The 26,242-nt window shown below is 47.9% G+C and overlaps 1 protein-coding gene across 1 annotated transcript in view; it reads left to right on the top strand.

Moving 5' to 3' along the window:
• Positions 1 to 22,596: 22,596 nt before the first annotated feature.
• LOC115140392 (cytochrome P450 2K6-like) overlaps positions 22,597 to 26,242 on the top strand; it is a 13,386-nt gene continuing 9,740 nt past the window's right edge. The window contains exons 1-3 of the mRNA XM_065026967.1: positions 22,597 to 23,151; positions 23,214 to 23,417; positions 25,324 to 25,410. Coding sequence (XP_064883039.1) covers positions 22,597 to 23,151; positions 23,214 to 23,417; positions 25,324 to 25,410 — 846 coding nt within the window. The remainder of the gene's footprint in view (positions 23,152 to 23,213; positions 23,418 to 25,323; positions 25,411 to 26,242) is intronic.

Here is a 26,242-nt window from a genome sequence, read left to right as displayed (position 1 = left end):
GCAGAAAGTAGTTTGAATGGATTTTATTGAAGGGGAACAATAACCGTCTTAATTCAACTACAAAATACTAGCCTTCTCCCATTTTTTAACCATTGTGTCAGGATGGTGTATTGGAGGCGAAGTCAAGTGCAGGAGAGCAGATACAATGAACAGGTGCACTTTTATTATAGTTCCAAAAACGAGAGCACTACATGAAACAAACGCACTCAAAAAACGGACCATAAAAGTAGAGCGCGTAAACTAACACCACCTGACATGAAAACAATTACACACAAGGCATGATGGGAAACAGAGGGTTAAATACAAGTAGCTTAATTGGGGAAATGTAAACCAGGTGTGTATGGAAACAAGACAAGACGAATGGATATACAAAAAATGGAGCGGTGATGGCTAGAAAGCTGGTGACATCAATGCGGAACATCTCCCGAACAAGGAGAGGGGCTGCTGACTTCGGCAGAAGTCGTGACACATTGCCCCCACCCACAAGGTGTATAAACAACAACAATAAATAAGAATACAATAAGATAATAGGTACTAAACAAAAACTTGAAGAACATAAATCAATCAACTCTAATTAGCACATGTAGGACAGTATGCAAGTGTGTGTGGATGGACTTTGCAGATGTATTTCCACATGTGCAGCACATAGTATTTATTTTACATACTTTCTTTGGAGGGCAGAATTGGCATCTCCTCCTCTTGCCTGCCCCAGCTGCAGCCTCAGGTGGATCAGAACAAGATTCATCCCCCTGAACAGTTTTCACTACGGAGGTTGCAGTGCGGGGGAGGCGCTCCCTTCTTTGAATGTGTGGGGTTACAAGTGCAGTTCCCATCTGCTCCAGGAACACCCTCCTCTTGTTCCACTTATCAGGCATCCAGGTAGGGTTGATATTGTTCCATATCATGAAGGCATTGTATGAGGACACATCAATGATGTTATGGAAGATGACCAGGGGCCAGCGGGCAGTCATCCTCCTGCAGCTGTAAGTTCCAATCACCTTGTCCAGGTTGTCCACACCTCCTTTGTTGTGGTTGTAGTCCAGGATGATGGCTGGCTTCCTGTCCTCATGATCACTGATCTCAGCCATTTTGTGCAGTGTGCTCAAGAGGGCCACATTATTGTTCCTCTTTGGGAGGTAAGAAACTAAAATGATGGTGGGGGTGAAGACACGCTTTGATGAGAAGGCCTCTCTCCCCCTTGTTGTGAAGGAGTGCAGGGGGGAGCTCAGGCTTGTTCTTTCTAACTGTGCCAACCATGGTGATCTTCCTCTTCAGGAGCTGTTGGCTGAGTTCAATCAGTAGCACACATAATCTCAATTTCTCATTGTGTGTGTGTGTGTGTGTGTGTGTGTGTGTGTGTGTCTTTGTGGATTTGTGGATTTTGTGGTGTGTAAATGATTTTATAACTGCAGGGTCAAAAATGACCCTTAGACAATCTTTGTACCCTGGTGGTGTACAGCTTTCATGGAAATATGAACAAAGGCGATGCTTCACTTTTTCTAATGTTGGGGTCACTCTAGGAAAAGTAATCAAATTTCAAGTTGAACATTTTTTATTTAGTGGGTTTTCTCTGCTGTTAAACATAGTGGCGAGTCATTTTTGACAAGGGTTAAACACAAGGGTTAAACCAATCAGATGGATCAACACTCTCCCTATCTTCCTGTAGTCTCTCCAACAATTCTAGATCAACTACTGAAGGCGGGAGTAGCCATGGTGGATTTACAGGAATAGCTACCATTGGACTAAACTCCCTTCCATACAGTCCCATCTCCTTCACCTGGGTATTACCCCCCCACCCAAAGCTTGTGTTCTGTCTTCGCTCATGTTCCCAGCATGCCTGTAAAATCCCTTTTGCAGGATGAGACACCCCATGTCCCTGTAGGTTGACCCAATAATCCATTGCCAGCTGCTGTCTCCTAATCTGCAATTGCATATCCCCCATCTCCACCTGTAGTGCAGCCACTGGGGAGGTCCGAAACTCCCCACTACAGTCCTTGCCCCTGTATGACATCTAGCCTTTACAATGAGGTCCTGGCTGCCCGAACCATACGCTATACTGCCATAGTCTATTACAGATCGGATCAATACAACATACATGGTCCTGAATGAGGAACGCCCAGCCCCCCCACTCCTTCCCCGTCAGCCCGGATCAATGCAACATACATGGTCCTGAATGAGGAACGCCCAGCCCCCCCACTCCTTCCCCGTCAGCCCGGATCAATGCAACATACATGGTCCTGAATGAGGAACGCCCAGCCCCCCCACTCCTTCCCCGTCAGCCCGGATCAATGCAACATACATGGTCCTGAATGAGGAACGCCCAGCCCCCCCACTCCTTCCCCGTCAGCCCGGATCAATGCAACATACATGGTCCTCAATGAGGAACGCCCAGCCCCCACTCCTTCCCCGTCAGCCCGGATCAATGCAACATACATGGTCCTCAATGAGGAACGCCCAGCCCCCACTCCTTCCCCGTCAGCCCGGATCAATGCAACATACATGGTCCTGAATGAGGAACGCCCAGCCCCCCACTCCAACCCCGTCAGCCCGGATCAATGCAACATACATGGTCCTGAATGAGGAACGCCCAGCCCCCCACTCCAACCCCGTCAGACCGGATCAATGCAACATACATGGTCCTCAATGAGGAACTCCCAGCCCCCCACTCCTTCCCCGTCAGACCGGATCAATACAACATACATGGTCCTGAATGAGGCACGGCCAGCCCCCACTCCTTCCCCGTCAGACCGGATCAATACAACATACATGGTCCTGAATGAGGAACGTCCAGCCCCCCACTCCTTCCCCATCAGACCGGATCAATACAACATACATGGTCCTGAATGAGGAACGCCCAGCCCCCCACTCCAACCCCGTCAGACCAGATCAATACAACATACATGGTCCTGAATGAGGAACGCCCAGCCCCCACTCCTTCCCTGTCAGACCGGATCAATACAACATACATGGTCCTGAATGAGGAACGCCCAGCCCCCACTCCTTCCCGTCAGATCGGATCAATACAACATACATGGTCCTGAATGAGGAACGCCCAGCCCCCACTCCTTCCCTGTCAGACCGGATCAATACAACATACATGGTCCTCAATGAGGAACGCCCAGCCGCCCCACTCCTTCCCTGTCAGATCGGATCAATACAACATACATGGTCCTGAATGAGGAACGCCCAGCCCCCCACTCCTTCCCCGTCAGCCCGGATCAATACAACATACATGGTCCTGAATGAGGAACGCCCAGCCCCCCACTCCTTCCCTGTCAGACCAGATCAATACAACATACATGGTCCTGAATGAGGAACGCCCAGCCGCCCCACTCCAACCCCGTCAGCCCGGATCAATACAACATACATGGTCCTGAATGAGGAACGCCCAGCCCCCCCACTCCTTCCCAGTCAGACCGGATCAATACAACATACATGGTCCTGAATGAGGAACGCCCAGCCGCCCCACTCCAACCCCGTCAGCCCGGATCAATACAACATACATGGTCCTGAATGAGGAACGCCCAGCCCCCCACTCCTTCCCTGTCAGACCGGATCAATACAACATACATGGTCCTGAATGAGGAACGCCCAGCCCCCCACTCCTTCCCTGTCAGACAGCACATCACATTTAGCACCTTCTTACACTTTCCCACCACTCTCTCTATGTGTTCTGCCCAGGTCAGTCTAGTGTCAAAGTATACCCCAAGGAACCTGAAGACCCCCACCCTTTCCAAGTTTCTCCCATATAACCTCAAGCATACCTCATCTCCCACCTTCACCCTGGTAAAGAACACTGTCTGAGTTTTCTCTACAGAGAACCTGAATCCCAACATTAATGCCCACCGCTCTACCTCATCAATTGCTTCCTGACTATGTATGGCACATTTCTTCCCCTCTTCCATAAGGCCCCCTCATCTGCAAATAACGACCTCCCAATATCCGTCTGTACCTGAGTAAACATAATTGATCGTGATTGAGAACAACAGAGGACGAATCACGCTCCCCATTGGTCTACCGTTATCCACCAGGTAGCTGCCTGATAAAGACTTTCCCACCCTCACCTGGATAGACCTTCCAAACAGGAAATCCTTTATCCAGTTGTACGTTCTTCCTCCTAACCCAATGATATCAAGCTTGATTAACAGCCCCTCATATCATACGCCTTCTCCACATCAAAAAAGCTAGCTACAACAGACTCCTTGTTCACCTGAGCCTTCCTGACCTCTGCTTTTAAGCAGATCACTGAGTCTGTAGTTCTCCTAAATCAAATCAAATCAAATCAAAATTATTTATATAGCCCTTCGTACATCAGCTGATATCTCAAAGTGCTGCACAGAAACCCAGCCTAAAACCCCAAACAGCAAGCAATGCAGGTGTAGAAGCACGGTGGCTAGGAAAAACTCCATAGAAAGGCCAAAACCTAGGAAGAAACCTAGAGAGGAACCAGGCTATGTGGGGTGGCCAGTCCTCTTCTGGCTGTGCCGGGTGGAGATTATAACAGAACATGGCCACGATGTTCAAATGTTCATAAATGACCAGCATGGTCGTATAATAATAAGGCAGAACAGTTGAAACTGGAGCAGCAGCACAGTCAGGTGGACTGGGGACAGCAAGGAGTCATCATGTCAGGTAGTCCTGGGGCATGGTCCTAGGGCTCAGGTCAGTTGAAACTGCAGCAGCAGCACGGCCAGGTGGACTGGGGACAGCAAGGAGTCATCATGTCAGGTAGTCCTGGGGCATGGTCCTAGGGCTCAGGTCCTCCGAGAGAGAGAAAGAAAGAGAGAAGGAGAGAATTAGAGAACGCACACTTAGATTCACACAGGACACCGAATAGGACAGGAGAAGTACTCCAGATATAACAAACTGACCCTAGCCCCCCGACACATAAACTACTGCAGCATAAATACTGGAGGCTGAGACAGGAGGGGTCAGGAGACACTGTGGCCCCATCCGAGGACACCCCCGGACAGGGCCAAACAGGAAGGATATAACCCCACCCACCTTGCCAAAGCACAGCCCCCACACCACTAGAGGGATATCTTCAACCACCAACTTACCATCCTGAGACAAGGCTGAGTATAGCCCAGAAAGATCTCCGCCATGGCACAACCCAAGGGGGGGGCGCCAACCCAGACAGGATGACCACATCAGTGAATCAACCCACTCAGGTGACGCACCCCTTTCAGGGACGGCATGAGAGAGCCCCAGTAAGCCAGTGACTCAGCCCCTGTAATAGGGTTATAGGCAGAGAATCCCAGTGGAAAGAGGGGAACCGGCCAGGCAGAGACAGCAAGGGCGGTTCGTTGCTCCAGAGCCTTTCCGTTCACCTTCCCACTCCTGGGCCAGACTACACTCAATCATATGACCCACTGAAGAGATGAGTCTTCAGTAAAGACTTAAAGGTTGAGACCGAGTTTGCGTCTCTGACATGGGTAGGCAGACCGTTCCATAAAAATTGAGCTCTATAGGAGAAAGCCCTGCCTCCAGCTGTTTGCTTAGAAATTCTAGGGACAATTAGGAGGCCTGCGTCTTGTGACCGTAGCGTACGTGTAGGTATGTACGGCAGGACCAAATCAGAGAGATAGGTAGGAGCAAGCCCATGTAATGCTTTGTAGGTTAGCAGTAAAACATTGAAATCAGCCCTTGCTTTGACAGGAAGCCAGTGTAGAGAGGCTAGCACTGGAATAATATGATCAAATTTTTTGGTTCTAGTCAGGATTCTAGCAGCCGTATTTAGCACCAACTGAAGTTTATTTAGTGCTTTATCCGGGTAGCCGGAAAGTAGAGCATTGCAGTAGTCTAACCTAGAAGTGACAAAAGCATGGATTAATTTTTCTGCATAATTTTTGGACAGAAAGTTTCTGATTTTTGCAATGGAAAAAAGCTGTCCTTGAAATGGTCTTGATATGTTCTTCAAAAGAGAGATCAGGGTCCAGAGTAACGCCGAGGTCCTTCACAGTTTTATTTGAGACGACTGTACAACCATTAAGATTAATTGTCAGATTCAACAGAAGATCTCTTTGTTTCTTGGGACCTAGAACAAGCATCTCTGTTTTGTCCGAGTTGCTTGTTCTAGGTCCCAAGAAACAAATAAAACTGTGAAGGACCTCGGCGTTACTCTGGACCCTGATCTCTCTTTTGAAGAACATATCAAGACCATTTCAAGGACACTCCTACCCTTCCTGAATTCATACTAGCCCCCTGCTCTCCAGGAAGTAAGTTAGCGTCTCCATAATCATACATTCCATAATCTTACATACATGTGATGTTAAAGCCGATAGCTTGTTGGCCTCGTTGGGTCCTTTCCTGGCTTCCGGATTGGTACCACTACTGCCTCCTTCCAACTGCCTGGTAGTTTCTCCTTCTCCCACACTCTGTTGTACAACACCAATTCCTTATCCAATGCACCATCACTAAGATGGGCCAACATAACATAGCACACCTCATCTTTCCCAGGTGAAGTTACCACATCCTAACCTATTTACCTTTTTCACCTCTGCCATGGTAAATGGTGCATTCATCAGTTACATCCTCCCTCCTATCGAGCACTCCAGGATGCTCCTTTCTCTCCCCCTCTCCCTCTCTCCATCTCTCCCCCTCTCCCCCTCTGCCCCTCTGCATCTCTCCCCTGCCCCTCTGCCCCTCTCCCTCTCTGCCTCTTTGCCCCTCTCCCCCTCTGCCTCTCTCCCACTCTGCCTCTCTGCCTCTCTCCCCCTCTCCCCCTCTGCCTCTCCCCCTCTCCCCTCTGCCCCTCTGCCCCTCTCCCCCTCTGCCCCTCTCCCCCTCTGCCCCTCTCCATCTCTCCATCTCTCCCCCTCTGCCCCTCTCCCTCTCTGCCTCTTTGCCCCTCTGCCCCACTCCCCCTCTGCCTCTCTCCCCCTCTGCCCCTCTCCCCCTCTGCCTCTCTCCCCCTCTGCCTCTCTCCCCCTCTGCCTCTCTCCCCCTCTGCCCCTCTCCCACTCTGCCTCTCTCCCACTCTGCCTCTCTGCCCCTCTGCCCCTCTGCCCCTCTCCTGCCAAATTTGCCGAGCTATGCACTTGGACAAACGTTTTGGCCATCATCTCTGCCTTCTCCTCATCTGTTACTGCCACATCCTTCCCACCCGTCAACACTGGATAATCCCACTTCCTTCTGACCCCACTTGTCCTCTTAATCATCCCCCACACATCTCCCACAGGTGTTGCCCTTCCATTGGTGTCACAGAACCGATGCCAACATGACCTCTTTTCCTGACGGATAGTTCTCCTCACCAGAGCCTGTACCTGCTTATACTGAATCAAATGTTGGAAGTTATGCATCCTTTTCAGTACTCTAAATGCCCTGTTCCTACTCCTCAACATTGACCCACACTTCTCCATCCACCATGGCACTGCTTTCCTCCTCCTCCTCCTCCTCCTCCTCAGGGGCTGTCCCCACTAACGCTGTTCTCACCCATTTATTCATACTATCCACATCCCCTCTCATATACACCCGAGCCATCACCTGCTCACTCAGCTCCTGAAACTAATCCCACTTTGCCCTTCCCAACACCCACATGCCTACTCCATCCACTGACACCACCTCCTCCCTCCAAACCTACTGTGCATACTATGGGGTAATGATTCAATAAAATCACATGCGCTGAATACAACACGTGTAGCCCTTACAGTGAAATGCTTACTTACAAGCCCTTAACCAACAATGCACTTTAAAGAAAAATACCTACAAAAATAAGAAATAAAAGTAACAAATAATTAAAGAGCAGCAGTAAAATAACAATTGCAAGGCTATGCACAGGGGGTACCTGTTAGTCAAGGTAATTGAAGTAATATGTACATGAGGTAGAGTTATGAAAGTGACTATGTATAGATAATAAACAGGGAGTAGCAGCAGCATAAAAGAGGGGAGTGGGGGGCAATGCAAATAGTCTGGTTAGCCATTTGACTAGGTGTTCAGGAGTCTTATGGCTTGGGGGTAGAAGCTGTTTAGAAGTCTCTTGGACCTAGACTTGGCGCTCCGGTACCACTTGCCGTGTGGTAGCAGAGAGAACAGTCTATGACTAAGGTGGCTGGAGTCTTTGACCATTTTTAGGGCCGCCTGGTATTTAGGTCCTAGATGGCAGGAAGCTTGGCCCCAGTGACGTACTGGGCCGTACGCACTACCCTTTGGCCGTGCAGTACGCACTACCCTTTGGCCGTGCATACCAGGCAGTGATGCAACCAGTCAAGATGCTCTTGATGGTGCAGCTGTAAAACCTTTTGAGGATCTCAGGACCCATGCCAAATCTTTTCGGTCTCCTGGGGGGGAATAGGTTTTGTCGTGCCCTCTTCACCACCGTCTTGGTGTGCTTGGACCATGTTAGTTTGTTGGTGATGTGGACACCAAACTCTCAACCTGCGCCACTACAGCCCCTCCTTTTCCTGTAGTCCACAATCATCTCCTTTGTCTTGATCACGTTGAGGAAGAGGTTGTTGTCCTAGCACCACACAGCCAGGTATCTGACCTCCTCCCTATAAACGGCCAGGTATCTGACCTCTTCCCATTAAAATCCCCACACCATTACCTTACTTCTATCCTGGCCCTCCACCCTCTCCAACACTTCCAGGTCCAATATCTGACACAGATTATAGTAGTTCACTTCCACTATCACCCCTCCTCTCAACCACAACTCCACCACCACATATTCATGTCAATACCTTTGTGTAGCATCCTGTAGGAAAGTCCTTGCTTCATGAAGGTGGCACACCCCTCCCCCTACATCTCTGTCCCTTTGAACCACTACATAAACTCCACAGTCGGTTTGAGCCATGTTTCCTGCACACAAATCACATCAGGCTTAGCTGTCATATCTACAATGAACTGCTTGAACTCCTGCCCATTGGCCAACAGGCTTTGAGCATTCCATTGTAGTACTACCACCATAATTAAGATCCAGTAATCAATGACTCCACCCTCGGTTGACTGAGGTCATCTCAAACCTCTTCCCATGTCAACACTGTCATAATCAGATGTCTCCCAGCAGCTTTCACTATTAGCTGAATCCTCTTTGTTTTAGACTCCACTTCAGCAGTGCTATTGATAGTTCATGCCTCGAACATCACCAACTTTCTCTTATCTATGTTACCATATCGCCTCCTACCTGCCCCGTAGTCCCCGGTCTAGATGCTCCTACCCATTTCTTCCTTGAACCTGTATCTCCCTGGACCTGGACCATCCTCACTGCCTCAGCATATGACACCCCTCTCTCCACTCTCACTTGTTACACCTCCACTGCCATCTTCATAGCCTCACACCCACTATATGCCACACTATGAGCACCCCCAGAACTGCAGCACCTTGGATGTACACCATCCCCACACTTCCCATACTCATGCTCCCCTCCACACCCGACACACCTCCGACACACCTCACACCTCCGACACACTCGACACACCCGACACACCTCACACCTCCGACACACCTCACACCCGACACACCCGACACACCTCCGTCACACCCGACACACCTCACACCTCCGACACACTCGACACACCTCACACCTCCGACACACCCGACACACCCGACACACCTCACACCTCCGACACACCCGACACACCTCACACCTCCGACACACCCGACACACCTCACACCTCCGACACACCCGACACACCTCACACCTCCGACACACCTCACACCTCCGACACACCCGACACACCCGACACACCCGACACACCCGACACACCTCACACCTCCGACACACCCGACACACCTCACACCTCCGACACACCCGACACACACCTCTCTCTCTCTCTTTACAGGCTGTTGCCCAAACCTCTGGCAGTTAAAACATCTTAAAGGCGTCGGTACATACGCCCTCACATAATAACTAATATATCATATGGTTACTATATTTGGCAGTACCCGGGTCCTTGAAGTGTAACAGAATAGACAGGCTATGTACACTAACTCCACCCCTTGTTGCTTGCAATCTTTGAACATTCACTAGAACTCCTCCTCTCAAGTCGTTGCTTACCTCTTTAATACTAACACTCACAAGCACTCCTGTTATCACCCCTTTAATCCACTGCTTCCCTGCTTGATCAGTCCGGCTGCTCCACACCACCTTACACTTCCCTATTAGCTTCACTCTGAGAGATGTTTCCCTCTGCGCCATGTCCTTACAGAACACCAACAAGATCCCATCTCAACATTTTAGCATTGACAACTTCCCCAATCCACTCTTTTACCACAGCTGTCAACCTTATTGGCATCATAGCCACAACTACCCTTCCTCCCTAAACTTCAGAATCCCTTTCTGCTCCTCCTCACCTCCATGCTCCCCTCGTGTCTTATGTTCCCTTCCTCTGCACTTTCTACCTCCGAACTGCCACTAGCGTTGGAAACTATGTTGGTCTCCTCAAACGTCCTTTTCTGCCTCCTCTCTGCCTCCATAGACCTCTCGCTCCCTTTCAAACCCCTGCTCCCTTTTTCTAACCGCTTTCTTTTTCTCTTAAATATGCACTCCTTTATTTGTACCACTGTGCTCCATACTTGCCTCACTTTCTTCTCCATCACTATCTTCTGCCATCTCTGACCCAGTCACAGCACAGCCGTGCCCAACCGTCACCACACACATCGTTAGCCACAGCTTTCAGCCTCTCCATAGTGTCATAAGCCTTTTCAATGTAACGTTTTTTCAACTTCATTGATCACCTTTACTAATGCATCCAAAGTAGATCTACCTTTACGGAATCCACTTTGACATTGATTGAATAAACCTCTATGTTCCAGGAAATATTCAAATCTGTTGACTATCATCTTTTCCATCAGTTTACACAAGTTAGAGGTCAGTGCTATTGGTCTGTAACTATCAGCACATAAAGGGTCCTTAGCAGGCTTTATAAAAAGGTAATATTACTGCACATGTCCAACCAGAAGGTATAAACCCCTCAGTCCAAATCGTTTTCAATAATCCCAGGAGAACATGTATGACCTCATCAGGTAGATGATTAAACATGACATAGCACAACTGATCATGACCTGGGGCTGTGTATCCACAGCCTTTTAAGGCTGAACTCATCTCCTGTATGGTAAAAACAGCATTCAAAGAGGAGCCAACAGTATCCCCTTTCTTATACACATTAACAGGAGCATTTACAATTGCACATCTGTGTTGCTTATATACTTCATCCAAAGTAACCCCACTATGTACCTTATCAAATGTCTTCCCCAACAAGTCAGCTTTTTCTTCATCATTTACAGCCATTTTTTGACCCAGAACCTAAACTGGAATTTGAGTGGACTTGCTTCTTCCAGTCATCTTCTTCAACATAGACCACACATCCCCCAGCTCAGTACCCCTGCCTATTGTAGAGCAGAACTGCCTCCATGAATTTCTCACAACAGACTTAATGATCCTACGTACTAAAGCTCTCTTCCTTTGGAAATCAACTAGATTCTCAGGAGACATATTCCTACGCAACACTGCGTAACCCTATTTCGTTCTCGAATAGCCACAGTACACTCTTCAGTCCACCAAGGAACCCCCTTCCTTTTCTCACACACTTCACTCACTGGTACATATAAATTCGCAGAGGCAAAATCAGAGGTCACAGAGGCAGCACATACATCAACCGTCCTCTCTAAAGACAACTGTTCAACAGACTTTAAGCAATGATCACCAGACGTTTCCCAGTCTGCTTTATGAAAGACCCCTTTGCTGAACGGTACAGCCCAATTTACTGAAGCACTTTTCTTCCCATCATTCTCTCTTGGTCTCTGCCTACTCACAGGACTCCTCTCAGTATCCCTCACCCTGTACCCATCTTCCTCTGCCCTTCTCTTCACTGCTTTGGCAAACAATACTTTCTGTACTACTCTAACCCTGGCAACCTCAACCTGCATTTTTCTCATTGGACACCTCCGATGTCCAACCCCACGGGCACCCCCACAGCTAACACACACAACTTTCTCCACTGATACTACATATTTCTTCATCTCATGCCCTCACTTCTCACATCTAGGAATCTCCCTCCTACACACTGCTGCAACATGCCCATATACTTGACACCTAAAACACTGTAGCATTTTTGGAAACAAAAGCTCTCATGAGATAACTTACACTTGACCTTGTCGTGCAAAAGCTCTACATCAAAACTCAGCAGGACAGACAATGTGTTCTTCGTTTCCCCACCGGATCTGCGTCGCACCAAACGGTGTGTCACAGACATTGGGAAACTTCAATTTCAACTGATCCTCAACACTTAATGTCCCCCCCCCCCCGTTATCACTCCTTTCAATGAGAGCAAAGCAAGTCTCATTTCTTGTCCCCAATCGCGTTATGCAGAGCTCCCACTCCTCACTTATCCACTCCGAGTTACTCTCACCAACTCACCGGTCCCCAACCTGTCATCCCATATGGATCAGCCAAAATGCAAGGATCCATTCTCTCCACTAACATCACTCCCACTGGACCAGAAACATCCTTTTCATCCTCGGGATGAGGCCGAACTCGGTGGTCCTCTCCGCAGGTAATACATCCAAACTCTCATCATGTTCCATGTCTGAGCTACTAGAGCACATATCCTTCTTTTTGCACTTCAAGCCAACCCTCCTCATCACACCGCTTCCCTCTACACTCAGCTCCTTCTCGGTGGTCGTCCCAGCAGGTAGGCCCTCCTCATCACACCGCTTCCCTCTACACTCAGCTCCTTCTCGGTGGTCGTCCCAGCAGGTAGGCCCACTTCATCACACAGCTTCCCTCTACACTCAGCTCCTTCTCGGTGGTCGTCCCAGCAGGTAGGCCCACTTCATCACACCGCTTCCCTCTACACTCAGCTCCTTCTCGGTGGTCGTCCCAGCAGGTAGGCCCACTTCATCACACAGCTTCCCTCTACACTCAGCTCCTTCTCTGTGGTCGTCCCAGCAGGTAGGCCCTCTTCATCACACCGCTTCCCTCTACACTCAGCTCCTTCTCGGTGGTCGTCCCAGCAGGTAGGCCCTCCTCATCACACCGCTTCTCTCTACACTCAGCTCCTTCTCGGTGGTCGTCCCAGCAGGTAGGCCCTCTTCATCACACCGCTTCCCTCTACACTCAGCTCCTTCTCGGTGGTCGTCCCAGCAGGTAGGCCCTCTTCATCACACCGCTTCCCTCTACACTCAGCTCCTTCTCGGTGGTCGTCCCAGCAGGTAGGCCCTCTTCATCACACAGCTTCCCTCTACACTCAGCTCCTTCTCGGTGGTCGTCCCAGCAGGTAGGCCCTCTTCATCACACAGCTTCCCTCTACACTCAGCTCCTTCTCGGTGGTTGTCCCAGCAGGTAGGCCCACTTCATCACACAGCTTCCCTCTACACTCAGCTCCTTCTCGGTGGTCGTCCCAGCAGGTAGGCCCTCCTCATCACACAGCTTCCCTCGACACTCAGCTCCTTCTCGGTGGTCGTCCCAGCAGGTAGGCCCTCTTCATCACACCGCTTCCCTCGACACTCAGCTCCTTCTCGGTGGTCGTCCCAGCAGGTAGGCCCACTTCATCCTGGACTGGCTCACCACTGCTGTCTGACTCCATTTGAATATCATTAAGGTTCTCAAAAGAGAATGAAGACCTGTAAGTCTTACTACTTGGTGTACTCAGGAGATACATCTCTGATCTTAACAGCACCATTCTTTCGCATCATCGTACCTCCTGGTTCGTCTGCGTTTCAGCCTCCAGCTAACATTGTGGAAAGACCATCAGGTGTTCCACCGATGGGTATTCATCAGAAGTTTTATAATATATATACTGCAAAAAAACACAGACATACTCTACAGTAGAGCTATACTACAGCACATAGTAGCCTCAGGCATAAGTTTAAATTGTATTTATTCACATAGAAACGGACTTTCAAAGACAGATATAGGCAATAGAGAGATGCAGTGTGTATTCTTTGGTAGCATATCACTGGCATTTTAGTCACAATCCATCTGTCTATTTGCACATGAAGATATACTGTACTCACTGTTAACTTCTCGCTGTCAGCTTTCTTTATCATAGAAACATACATTTCTTTCTATCATATTACATTTAGAAGATATTCTGAAAACATATGATTCTGCTGTAAATCCACTGGGGTTGAGCTATGCCCCTGCTTCTGTTGACTGGCTGGGACAAAAGACATGCTGTCCCCAGTGTGCAGGAAGAGGCCCTCAAGCCTTGATTCAGTTTGCTTTCCTGTTTTGGTTCCCCTTTCCACCCCAACCCCGCTAATTCTTTCCTGTCTCTATCTAAATCCCTTTGTTAACAAGCTCCTGTCCAGTCCTGATTCACAATCTGACGCCATAGAACAAACACACATTCTGTTTGTGCCACACAATGTTCCTTTTCTCTCCTGCTGTCTCTTTAACAGGCTTTACACAAGGTGATGGTTGCATGTTACAGAAATTCTTTGAGTTGAAAAAGGCACAATGTATATTTGAGAAAATAATGAATAATTGTGCAGTAAGTAACTGTGAAATGCTGTAATTAAAGAGTTTACAAATATACAAAATATTCCATACATTTCAATGTTAAAGTCATTGTAAAAGTATAAAACGTCTGACATAGATATATTTCCTAATCATGTCAACATTCTGTCACATAAATGTAATAACAAATGCATCAATGTGGTTCCTACAAAGTTCCTTATTAAGTAACTATAAAAACATAAACAGTTTATTACATCTTATAAACATGCAAAATCTTGCAATGAGAATCAAATCATTTTTATCATTATTCTACAACAGGATATTGAAATGCTATAATTTCATAATGTAGAGAAGACTCGCAATTGAGCGTTTTCAGTGCTGGTTTAATTTGAGACCCTGGGGCCACAGTGAGAGTCAGTGAACATTAAGAAGGATTACAGATCAATGTGATTGGTCCTCTCAGCCCCTGTCCCTGCCCGCATGAAACTCTGGAATGAGGGTAGCAGTGGCAGTGAGTGGGGTGGAATAGCCTGCTGCCATACTGTGAAGACCAAGCATCAAACACTTCCAGCTGTAGCGAAGGGCCTTGCCCACATTCTGGAAGACAAAGCACGCACAGAGAGCAAAGTCAATAAACTGATCATCAATTAACAACCATCACCAGCAATACAAACCTAATCATCATTAAATGACTCATCCTATCTGCAGATGGAACACACAGTGGGCTGCTGTAAGTGTGAGGATGATTTTCAACTCATCAACAGATCTTGAGGACAGAACTAGGTCAAGAATAAGGGATTACATTATTAAACACATGCTCAGGCCGAACCAATCTGCTCCCTACTCAGACAATGGGCGCCCAGCACAGCAAGGGGGAAATCACTGCATCCTTTTCATTTGTCTAACGAAAATAAGCAGTGATCCCTGTGCTGAACAATAGGGTTCCGTGTTTAGTGTTCAGGAAAGGGCTGGCCAGCTGGCGCTATCCCAGAGTGTCTGAACTGACTGCATCAGGAAAGGGCTGGCCAGCTGGCGCTATCCCAGAGTGTCTGAACTGACTGCATCAGGAAAGGGCTGGCCAGCTGGCGCTATCCCAGAGTGTCTGAACTGACTGCATCAGGAAAGGGCTGGCCAGCTGGCGCTATCCCAGAGTGTCTGAACTGACTGCATCAGGAAAGGGCTGGCCAGCTGTCGCTATCCCAGAGTGTCTGAACTGACTGCATCAGGAAAGGGCTGGCCAGCTGGCGCTATCCCAGAGTGTCTGAACTGACTGCATCAGGAAAGGGCTGGCCAGCTGGCGCTATCCCAGAGTGTCTGAACTGACTGCATCAGGAAAGGGCTGGCCAGCTGGCGCTATCCCAGAGTGTCTGAACTGACTGCATCAGGGGATGTTCAAAAACACCAAAACATTTCCCAACCTGTAGTCTTGAAATGTATCACTATCAAGGCCTTAAATCAAACGGCCAAACACCCCTGTCACCTGTAGACCTGTAGCATTGATCTTAGATGGTTATGTTTACAGTGAATTCATGGGGGCATGTAGCGGCAACAGGATTTTTAACGTGATCCAATATAACTGATTGGCAGATTGGCAGACTCTTTCCCAGTTATTATAACCTTATACACAACACACACCACAACACGTGTGTGAGTGGTAAAATATGAACTTTCTTAACAAAGCCAAGACAGATAAGGAAGAAATGACATGTGACTAAATGCCATCAATCAGTTGGAAGGACCATAACACATCCCATAGACAGTACAGGAATAACCAAATGTAGGATTATGGTCACTTACTGCGCCATAATAACACTCCATTTAGTTATTCCTGTACTTTGAACGGGGTTTGTCATGGTCCTTCCAACTGATTGATGGCATTTAGTCAGCCCTACATTTGGTTATTATTATTGTACTTTGTTTGGGGGTTGTTATTGTTATTAATAGCCAACAGGCTACCTATATCCATGACCCTTCCAAATGTAGTTCCCTCACCACAATGACAGAGAATCCATTCAGGGCCAGATGAAGTGATGAGGGTTGAATGACTCTTTGGCAGTGTTTGTCGCAACATTCGCTGACTATCTCTAATGCTTATCCTGTAGCGACATATCAGAGGGTTGAGAGGTGAAACTACCTTGAAGCTTTAGGGATCTAGCTGGATCAGAGCTCTTTAGTGATTCAACGAGGCTTGGTCTTGGCTTTGTAATTGACCAGTGAATGTCTGAGCCTCAGCCCATGGGATAGTGCAGAATAGACATCCCAGAGGTCCTACCGATCCTCGATTTCGGCGATGTCATCTACAAAATGGCTTCCAACACTCTACTCAGCAAACTGGATGCAGTCTATCATAGTGCCATCCGTTTTGTCACCAAAGCACCTTATACCACCCACCACTGCGACTTGTATGCTCTAGTCGGCTGGCCCTCGCTACATATTCGTCGCCAGACCCACTGGCTCCAGGTCATCTACAAGTCCATGCTAGGTAAAGCTCCGCCTTATCTCAGTTCACTGGTCATGATGGCAACACCCATCCGTAGCACACGCTCCAGCAGGTGTATCTCACTGATCATCCCTAAAGCCAACACCTCATTTGGCCGCCTTTCGTTCCAGTACTCTGCTGCCTGTGACTGGAACGAACTGCAAAAATCGCTGAAGTTGGAGACTTTTATCTCCCTCACCAACTTCAAACATCAGCTATCCGAGCAGCTAACCGATCGCTGCAGCTGTACATAGTCTATTGGTAAATAGCCCACCCATTTTCACCTACCTCATTCCCATACTGTTTTTATACTGTTTTTTATTTGATTTATTTATTTACTTTTCTGCTCTTTTGCACACCAATATCTCTACCTGTACATGACCATCTGATCATTTATCACCCCAGTGTTAATCTGCAAAATTGTATTATTCGCCTACCTCCTCATGCCTTTTGCACACATTGTATATAGACTGCCCATTTTTTTTTTTTCTCTACTGTGTTATTGACTTGTTAATAGTTTACTCCATGTGTAACTCTGTGTTGTCTGTTCACACTGCTATGCTTTATCTTGGCCAGGTCGCAGTTGCAAATGAGAACTTGTTCTCAACTAGCCTACCTGGTTAAATAAAGGTGAAATAAAAAAGAAAAAGAAAAAAGGTAGTGTTGGCCTGCTCACCTTGGAGAGGCTATGCTGCCGCACACTTTAATTCACAGGCAATAAAGAATAAATACCTTGTAAAAACCTAGGTGTTATTTGATTGTTTAACTACATTTTGAATCACAGATTAGGAATGTGACCAAAATAGTGTGACCAAAATTACCACCTGAGGAACATTGCCCAGGTGGGGCCATTTCTCTCTCAGGCTGATACAGTGAGACTCATCCATGCTTTTATTATAAGCAGGCTTGACTACTGTAATGCTCTCCTGTCTGGTCTACCCAAGAAAGCCATTAGTCAACTGCAAAACATACAGAATTCTGCAGCACAGGTACTGACCAAGACCAGTTGGAGAGCACACATTACACTGATTTTAAGGTCTCTGAATTTTAGAATAAATTTTAAGATTATTCTATAGATTTTTTTATCAATCCACGATTGTGCACCCCAACACATGTCAGACATGCTTTTAAGTACCCAGTATGTCCCTCAGGTCTTCTGGCACTGACCTTTTAACTACCCCAAAGCCTTGGACCAAGAGGCATGGAGAGACAGTCTTGGAATAGCCTGCCAGAGAACCTGAAGGGGACCAAGAGGCATGGAGAGACAGTCTTTATGACCCCAGTCTCTGGAATAGCCTGCCAGAGAACCTGAGGGGGACCATGAGGCATGGAGAGACAGCCTTTAGTTATTATGACCCCAGTCTCTGGAATAGCCTGCCAGAGAACCTGAGGGGGACCATGAGGCATGGAGAGACAGCCTTTAGTTATTATGACCCCAGTCTCTGGAATAGCCTGCCAGAGAACCTGAGGGGGACCAAGAGGCATGGAGAGACAGCCTTTAGTTATTATGACCCCAGTCTCTGGAATAGCCTGCCAGAGAACCTGAGGGGGACCATGAGGCATGGAGAGACAGCCTTTAGTTATTATGACCCCAGTCTCTGGAATAGCCTGCCAGAGAACCTGAGGGGGACCATGAGGCATGGAGAGACAGCCTTTAGTTATTATGACCCCAGTCTCTGGAATAGCCTGCCAGAGAACCTGAGGGGGACCAAGAGGCATGGAGAGACAGCCTTTAGTTATTATGACCCCAGCCTCTGGAATAGCCTGCCAGAGAACTTGAGGGGGACCAAGAGGCATGGAGAGACAGCCTTTAGTTATTATGACCCCAGCCTCTGGAATAACCTGCCAGAGAACCTGAGGGGGACCAAGACATGGAGAGACAGCATGAGGCCTCTGGATGGCCTGCCAGAGAACCTGAGGGGGACCAACAGGCATGGAGAGACAGCCTTTAGTTATTATGACCCCAGTCTCTGGAATAGCCTGCCAGAGAACCTGAAGGGGACCATGAGGCATGGAGAGACAGCCTTTAGTTATTATGACCCCAGCCTCTGGAATAGCCTGCCAGATAACCTGAGGGGGACCATGAGGCATGGAGAGACAGCCTTTAGTTATTTTTTATTTATTTCACCTTTATTTAACCAGGTAGGCTAGTTGAGAACAGGTTCTCATTTGCAACTGCGACCTGGCCAAGATAAAGCATAGCAGAGTGAACAGACAACACAGAGTTACACATGGAGTAAACAATTAACAAGTCAATAACACAGTAGAGAAAAAAAGGGGGGTCTATATACAATGTGTGCAAAGGGCATGAGGTAGGCGAATAATTACAATATTGCAGATTAACACTGGAGTGATAAATGATCAGATGATCATGTACAGGTAGAGATATTTGTGTGCAAAAGAGCAGAAAAGTAAATAAATAAAAACTGTGGGGATGAGGTAGGTGAAAATGGGTGGGCTATTTACCAATAGATTATGTACAGCTGCAGCGATCGGTTAGCTGCTCAGATAGCTGATGTTTGAAGTTGGTGAGGGAGATAAAAGTCTCCAACTTCAGCGATTTTTGCAATTCGTTCCAGTCACAGGCAGCAGAGTACTGGAACGAAAGGCGGCCGAATGAGGTGTTGGCTTTGGGGATGCTCAATGAGATACACCTGCTGGAGCGTGTGCTACGGATGGGTGTTGCCATCGTGACCAGTGAGCTGAGATAAGGCGGAGCTTTGCCTAGCATGGCCTTGTAGATGACCTGGAGCCAGTGGGTCTGGCGACGAATATGTAGAGGGCCAGCCGACTAAAGCATACAAGTCGCAGTGGTGGGTAGTATAAGGTGCTTTAGTGACAAAACGGATGGCACTGTGATAAACTGCATCCAGTTTGCTGAGAAGAGTGTTGGAAGCCATTTTGTAGATGACATCGCCGAAGTCGAGGATCGGTAGGATAGTCAGTTTTACTAGGGTAAGCTTGGCAGCGTGAGTGAAGGAGGCTTTGTTGCGGAATAGAAAGCCGACTCTTGATTTGATTTTCGATTGGAGATGTTTGATATGGGTCTGGAAGGAGAGTTTGCAGTCTAGCCAGACACCTAGGTACTTATAGGTGTCCACATATTCAAGGTCGGAACCATCCAGTGTGGTGATGCTAGTCGGGCAAGCGGGTGCAGGCAGCGATCGGTTGAAAAGCATGCATTTGGTTTTACTAGCGTTTAAGAGCAGTTGGAGGCCACGGAAGGAGTGTTGTATGGCATTGAAGCTCGATTGGAGGTTAGATAGCACAGTGTCCAGTGACGGGCCAAAAGTGTATAGAATGGTGTCGTCTGCGTAGAGGTGGATCGGGGAATCGCCCGCAGCAAGAGCAACATCATTGATATACACAGAGAAAAGAGTCGGCCCGAGAATTGAACCCTGTGGCACCCCCATAGAGACTGACAGAGGACCGGACAACATGCCCTCCGATTTGACACACTGAACTCTGTCTGCAAAGTAATTGGTGAACCAGGCAAGGCAGTCATCCGAAAAGCCGAGGCTACTGAGTCTGCCGATAAGAATATGGTGATTGACAGAGTCGAAAGCCTTGGCAAGGTCGATGAAGACGGCTGCACAGTACTGTCTTTTATCGATGGCGGTTATGATGTCGTTTAGTACCTTGAGTGTGGCTGAGGTGCACCCGTGACCGGCTCGGAAACCAGATTGCATAGCGGAGAAGGTACGGTGGGATTCGAGATGGTCAATGACCTGTTTGTTGACTTGGCTTTCGAAGACCTTAGATAGGCAGGGCAGAATGGATATAGGTCTGTAACAGTTTGGGTCCAGGGTGTCTCCCCCTTTGAAGAGGGGGATGACTGTGGCAGCTTTCCAATCCTTGGGGATCTCAGACGATATGAGAGAGAGGTTGAACAGGCTGGTAATAGGGGTTGCGACAATGGTGGCGGATAGTTTCAGAAATAGAGGGTCCAGATTGTCAAGCCCAGCTGATTTATACGGGTCCAGGTTTTGCAGCTCTTTCAGAACATCTGCTATCTGGATTTGGGTAAAGGAGAACCTGGAGAGGCTTGGGCGAGGAGCTGTGGGGGGGCCGGAGCTGTTGGCCGAGGTAGGAGTAGCCAGGCGGAAGGCATGGCCAGCCGTTGAGAAATGCTTGTTGAAGTTTTCGATAATCATGGATTATTATGACCCCAGCCTCTGGAATAGCCTGCCAGAGAACCTGAGGGGGACCAACAGGCATGGAGAGACAGCCTTTAGTTATTATGACCCCAGCCTCTGGAATAGCCTGCCAGAGAACCTGAGGGGGACCAAGAGGCATGGAGAGACAGCCTTTAGTTATTATGACCCCAGCCTCTGGAATAGCCTGCCAGAGAACCTGAGGGGGGCCAAGAGGCATGGAGAGACAGCCTTTAGTTATTATGACCCCAGCCTCTGGAATAGCCTGCCAGAGAACCTGAGGGGGACCAACAGGCATGGAGAGACAGCCTTTAGTTATTATGACCCCAGCCTCTGGAATAGCCTGCCAGAGAACCTGAGGGGGACCAAGAGGCATGGAGAGACAGCCTTTAGTTATTATGACCCCAGCCTCTGGAATAGCCTGCCAGAGAACCTGAGGGGGGCCAAGAGGCATGGAGAGACAGCCTTTAGTTATTATGACTCCAGCCTCTGGAATAGCCTGCCAGAGAACCTGAGGGGGACCATGAGGCATGGAGAGACAGCCTTTCGTTATTATGACCCCAGCCTCTGGAATAGCCTGCCAGAGAACCTGAGGGGGACCAAGAGGCATGGAGAGACAGCCTTTAGTTATTATGACCCCAGCCTCTGGAATAGCCTGCCAGAGAACCTGAGGGGGACCAACAGGCATGGAGAGACAGCCTTTAGTTATTATGACTCCAGCCTCTGGAATAGCCTGCCAGAGAACCTGAAGGGGACCAAGAGGCATGGAGAGACAGCCTTTAGTTATTATGACCCCAGCCTCTGGAATAGCCTGCCAGAGAACCTGAGGGGGACCAAGAGGCATGGAGAGACAGCCTTTAGTTATTATGACCCCAGCCTCTGGAATAGCCTGCCAGGGAACATGAGGGGGGCTGAAACGGTGGACATATTTAAAGGAGATCTTAAAACACATCTCTTTGGCTTTGCTTTTCCTTAGGGTGCTTTTTAGTTGTTCAGTTTGTGTCAATCTTTTTTTAAATTTATTTTTAAATCTTATGTTTGTTGTGTAGTAAATATTTCAGCTTTTATTTTTATTGTTTTTAGTTTTTTTCCCTGTAAAGCGCATTGCGTTGCATTCCCTGTCTGAAATGTGCTGTATAAATGAAGCTTGATTTGATATGATTTAGAACCTAATACAGCCACAACAACAACAGGGAACCCATGTCACGACTTCTGCCCGAACAAGTCGGTCCCTCTCCTTGTTCGGGCGGCGTCCGGTGGTAGACGTCACCGACCTTCTAGCCATCGCCAATCCACTTTTCCATTGGTTTTGTCTTGTCTTCCATCACACCTGGTTCCAATTCCATCAATTACATGTTGTGTATTTAACCCTTTGTTCCCCTCCATGTCCTTGTCCGTAATTATTTGTTGTCAGTGCTTGTGCACGGTATGTTCTGGTGTGCGTCGGGTTATGTACCCATGTATTTTATTGTTCTGTATCCGGTGGGTTTTGATAATTAAACTTAGCCGTTGGAAACACAGTTTTGCTCTCCTGCGTCTGACTTCTCTGCCGCCAGTACGCACCCATGACAGAATTACAGACCACTACTATGGAGTCAGCAGGAGCAGGAACCCCGGTATTAGGGGTGGAGGAGCGCGTCCGGGAGCACGCAGCAATGCTCCAACATCTTGGCATCGCCATGGACCATGTTGTCCAGACAATGGACCGCTGGGAGAGACAGGGAGTTCTTCCAGCGCCTCCACCAGCACAACCGGGGTCTCCCCTGAACGCCCCTCTTCCTCCTTGTCCCAGTGGGATTCGTCTCTCCCTGCCCCAGGAATATGATGGACAGGCTGCGAACTGCCAGAGGTTCCTTCTCCAACTGGACCTATACCTGGCCACCCTCCACCCGACTCCGTCAGGTCGTGAGAGGGTGTCCGCCTTCGTCTCGTGCCTCACCAGGAACGCCCTGGAGTGGGCCAACACTGTATGGAGAGAGGGAGATGAGGCGTTGGACCAGTTTGAGGAGTTCACCCGTGAGCGCCTCTTCCATCTGAGTCAGGAGATGAAGAGCGCCCAGGAGTTCGCCCTGGAGTTTAGGACCCTGGCTGCCGGCGCAGGATGGAACGATACCGCTGCAGTCTGTGCGAGGATGTCCGTCGGGAGTTGGCCTGCAGAGACACCACCCTCACGTTTGACCAGCTGGTGGACCTGTCCATCCGGCTGGACAACCTGCTGGCTAACCGTGGACGTTCAGATTGGGGTCTGGTGGTTCCATCCCCCCGCACCCCCTCTCCGATACCTATGGAGCTGGGAGGGGCGGTGCGCAGGGAGACCGGAGGGGGTTCCAGCTCGTGCACCATCTGTGGTCGCAGAGGTCACACTGCCGGTCTTCTGGGGATCGAGGTAACAGGCAGGTCGCTCTGGTGTCACCCAGGTGAGCCGGCACCATTCTCACCCAGAGTCCTCTGTTGTTTATATGTTTGTCTATGTTATATTTTCTGAGCTTTCCCTGCATGACAACCCACAAACACTGTTTACATGGAAATGGTTTTAAGAGCTATATTCTTAAACATGAGTTTCTTGGCAGGAAATATTTTTAAGTCAAAGAACTGAACCATGACTGTCTTTTCATGTTTTATGTTATGGTTTAGATATTCCCCTTTGACCCCAAACACACTGTATCTAGCACAGTGGAACAGACTAACACAAGGAGAGGTCTTAAAACAATCTAAATCTGGAGAGAAGCCAGGCATATGGGTGGTGGCAAGATAGGAAGATACAATAAATATATCAACAGTGACTGATTGTATCATTCAACTTGTAGTTCATATTGTGTCACAGTAACACAATCAGTGTTGAAAGCAAACAGTAAGAAACAAAGTGTTAATGTGAGGTGCTGATTAGAAAACAACAATCTGAGAAAAGTCAATCACAATAGATTGGTTTGTAACACCGATTTCTTTCATGAAAAGCCTCTATTTTGTGGTCCTATTTCACAATGATCTTTCGAGCTCTATGGTTTGTGATTCTTATTATTGATTTGACATCATTCAGTCATATGATGAGTATCAGGCAATTTGATGCAGGTTTGATGGCCTGGTGCCATATTGTGATAATTGTATCACGATAATGATATTGATTATGATATTGCCTCGAACTTACCCATATTATGCGCAACTATTACATACTGTGTTGGAAATTATACACTACAGGGAATTCTATAGTTGAAAGTATCTGAAAATGTAGCATTGATGTTACTGTCTTTTTCCTGTTATACCAGTGTAATTATAACAAAACAGAATACATTTGATTTTCAAAGGTTATGTGCATCATAATGATTAATTACCATTGAACAAAACATTGGTTAAAGTTAATCATTGAAGGGGGAAAAAACTAGACCTATTTTTTATAAATATAATAGCACAGAAAGATAAATGCAAGCATTAACGTTTTTCATCAAATCTACCTTCTTGACTTTCTTGTATTTTTTTTTCTTCTTGTTTTTTTTTTCTTCTTTCGCTCTTTGCCTTCCTTCATCCTCTTGCCTTCCTTCATCCTCTTCGACTAGGGGCTCGTACCTCTCCGGTAAAAAGGCTAAATGGATCTCAGTGGCGCACTTCTCTTTCTTTGTCCCCCCATCCTCTACCTGGGGGCCGGGGGTCTCATGTTGGTCCGAACAGTCTACTTGTCGGTGATACCTGGCTCCTTTCTCCACTTGCCTCTCACCTAAGGACTCAGTATTATTAAATAACCTCAATACGAGAGATTTGGGCTTCATTGTTGTCTCTCAGGTGGTAGTTGCCGTTCTTTGTTGCAGTCATGGTAGAATTGAAATCTGTCACTTGCTGCTATGTTGTCAACACAAGGTATGTGCTTGAATGGGCGTGCATTCCATTGGACTGCTGGCACGTTGCCCTTAAAGATGTAGTCAGACTGGTTTGTGCAGGAAGTTGTGTTGCACACACACATGATTTGTCTTTAACCTGCTAATTCATTGTAACATAATCTTGTGGATTAGAACTGCAGATTTATATACTATATAGGCCTAAATTGTGTTAAAAAGCAATACCCATAGCCAGTGAATGAGACCTATAACGGGCCCATAATGAAGTAAATTGGCCCCTCAGGTCGCTGCCTGCCCCAGCTACAACGCAATGCCGCCCTCTATCAGGCGCATGTAGAAGTATGTTCAGGTGCATTTCTAGAAACTGATCCACAGTCAGTTTGCGTTTTAATGATAAGAGAGTGGAGAAAAGGTGTAATATGCCCCTGGTGGTTTAGTGGAAATATTACCCTGGTGATATATAAGAATTTCCCTCCAGGCCCCAGAGGTCTACCGCTGCTGGGGAACACCTTCAACCTGGACCTGAAGAGACCCTACCAAACCATGATGGAGGTAAGAACCCCTCTATAAAGACCCTACCAAACCATGATGGAGGTAAGAACCCCTCTATAAAGACCCTATCAGACCTTGATGGAGGTAAGAACCCCTTTATAAAGACCCTATCAGACCTTGATGGAGGTACAAACCCTTCTATAAAGACCCTATCAGACCTTGGAGGTAAGAACCCCTTTATAAAGACCCTATCAGACCTTGATGGAGGTAAGAACCCCTCTACAAAGACCCAATCAGTGTCACACCCTGATCTGTTTCAACTGTCTTTGTGCTTGTCTCCACCCTCCAGGTGTCGCCCATCTTCCCCATTATCCCCTGTGTATTTTTACCTGTGTTCTCGGTTTGTCTGTTGCCAGGGGGGAGGCAGGGTAGCCTAGTGGTTAGAGCGTTGGACTAGTAACCTAAAGGTTGCAAGTTCAAATCCCCGAGCCGACAAGGTACAAAATCTGTCGTTCTGCCCCTGAACAGGCAATTAACCCACTGTTCCTAGGCCGTCATTGAAAATAAGAATTTGTTCTTGACTGACTTGCCTAGTAAAATAAAAATAAAAAAGTTTGTTTTGTTCGTGAAACCTACCAGCGTGCGTTTCCCTGCTCCTGCCTGTTTCTTGCTCCTGTTTTCTAGTCATTCCCGGTTTTGACCGTTCTGCCTGCACTGACCCTGAGTCTGTCTACCGTTCTGTACCTTGCCTCACCTCACTGGATTATTGACCCCTGCCGGCCTTTGACCTGTCGTTTGCCTGCCCCTGTATTAGAAATCAACTTTTGTTACTTCGACACTGTCTGCATCTGGGTCATGCCTGAAATGTGATAGTACTATCTGGCCATGACTG

The sequence above is a fragment of the Oncorhynchus nerka genome, linkage group LG13, assembly GCF_034236695.1.
Source record: "Oncorhynchus nerka isolate Pitt River linkage group LG13, Oner_Uvic_2.0, whole genome shotgun sequence".
NCBI classification, from domain to species: Eukaryota; Metazoa; Chordata; class Actinopteri; order Salmoniformes; family Salmonidae; genus Oncorhynchus; species Oncorhynchus nerka.
The sequence above is the reverse complement of the archived record's forward strand: the minus strand, read 5'-3'. Positions and strand labels throughout refer to the sequence as shown.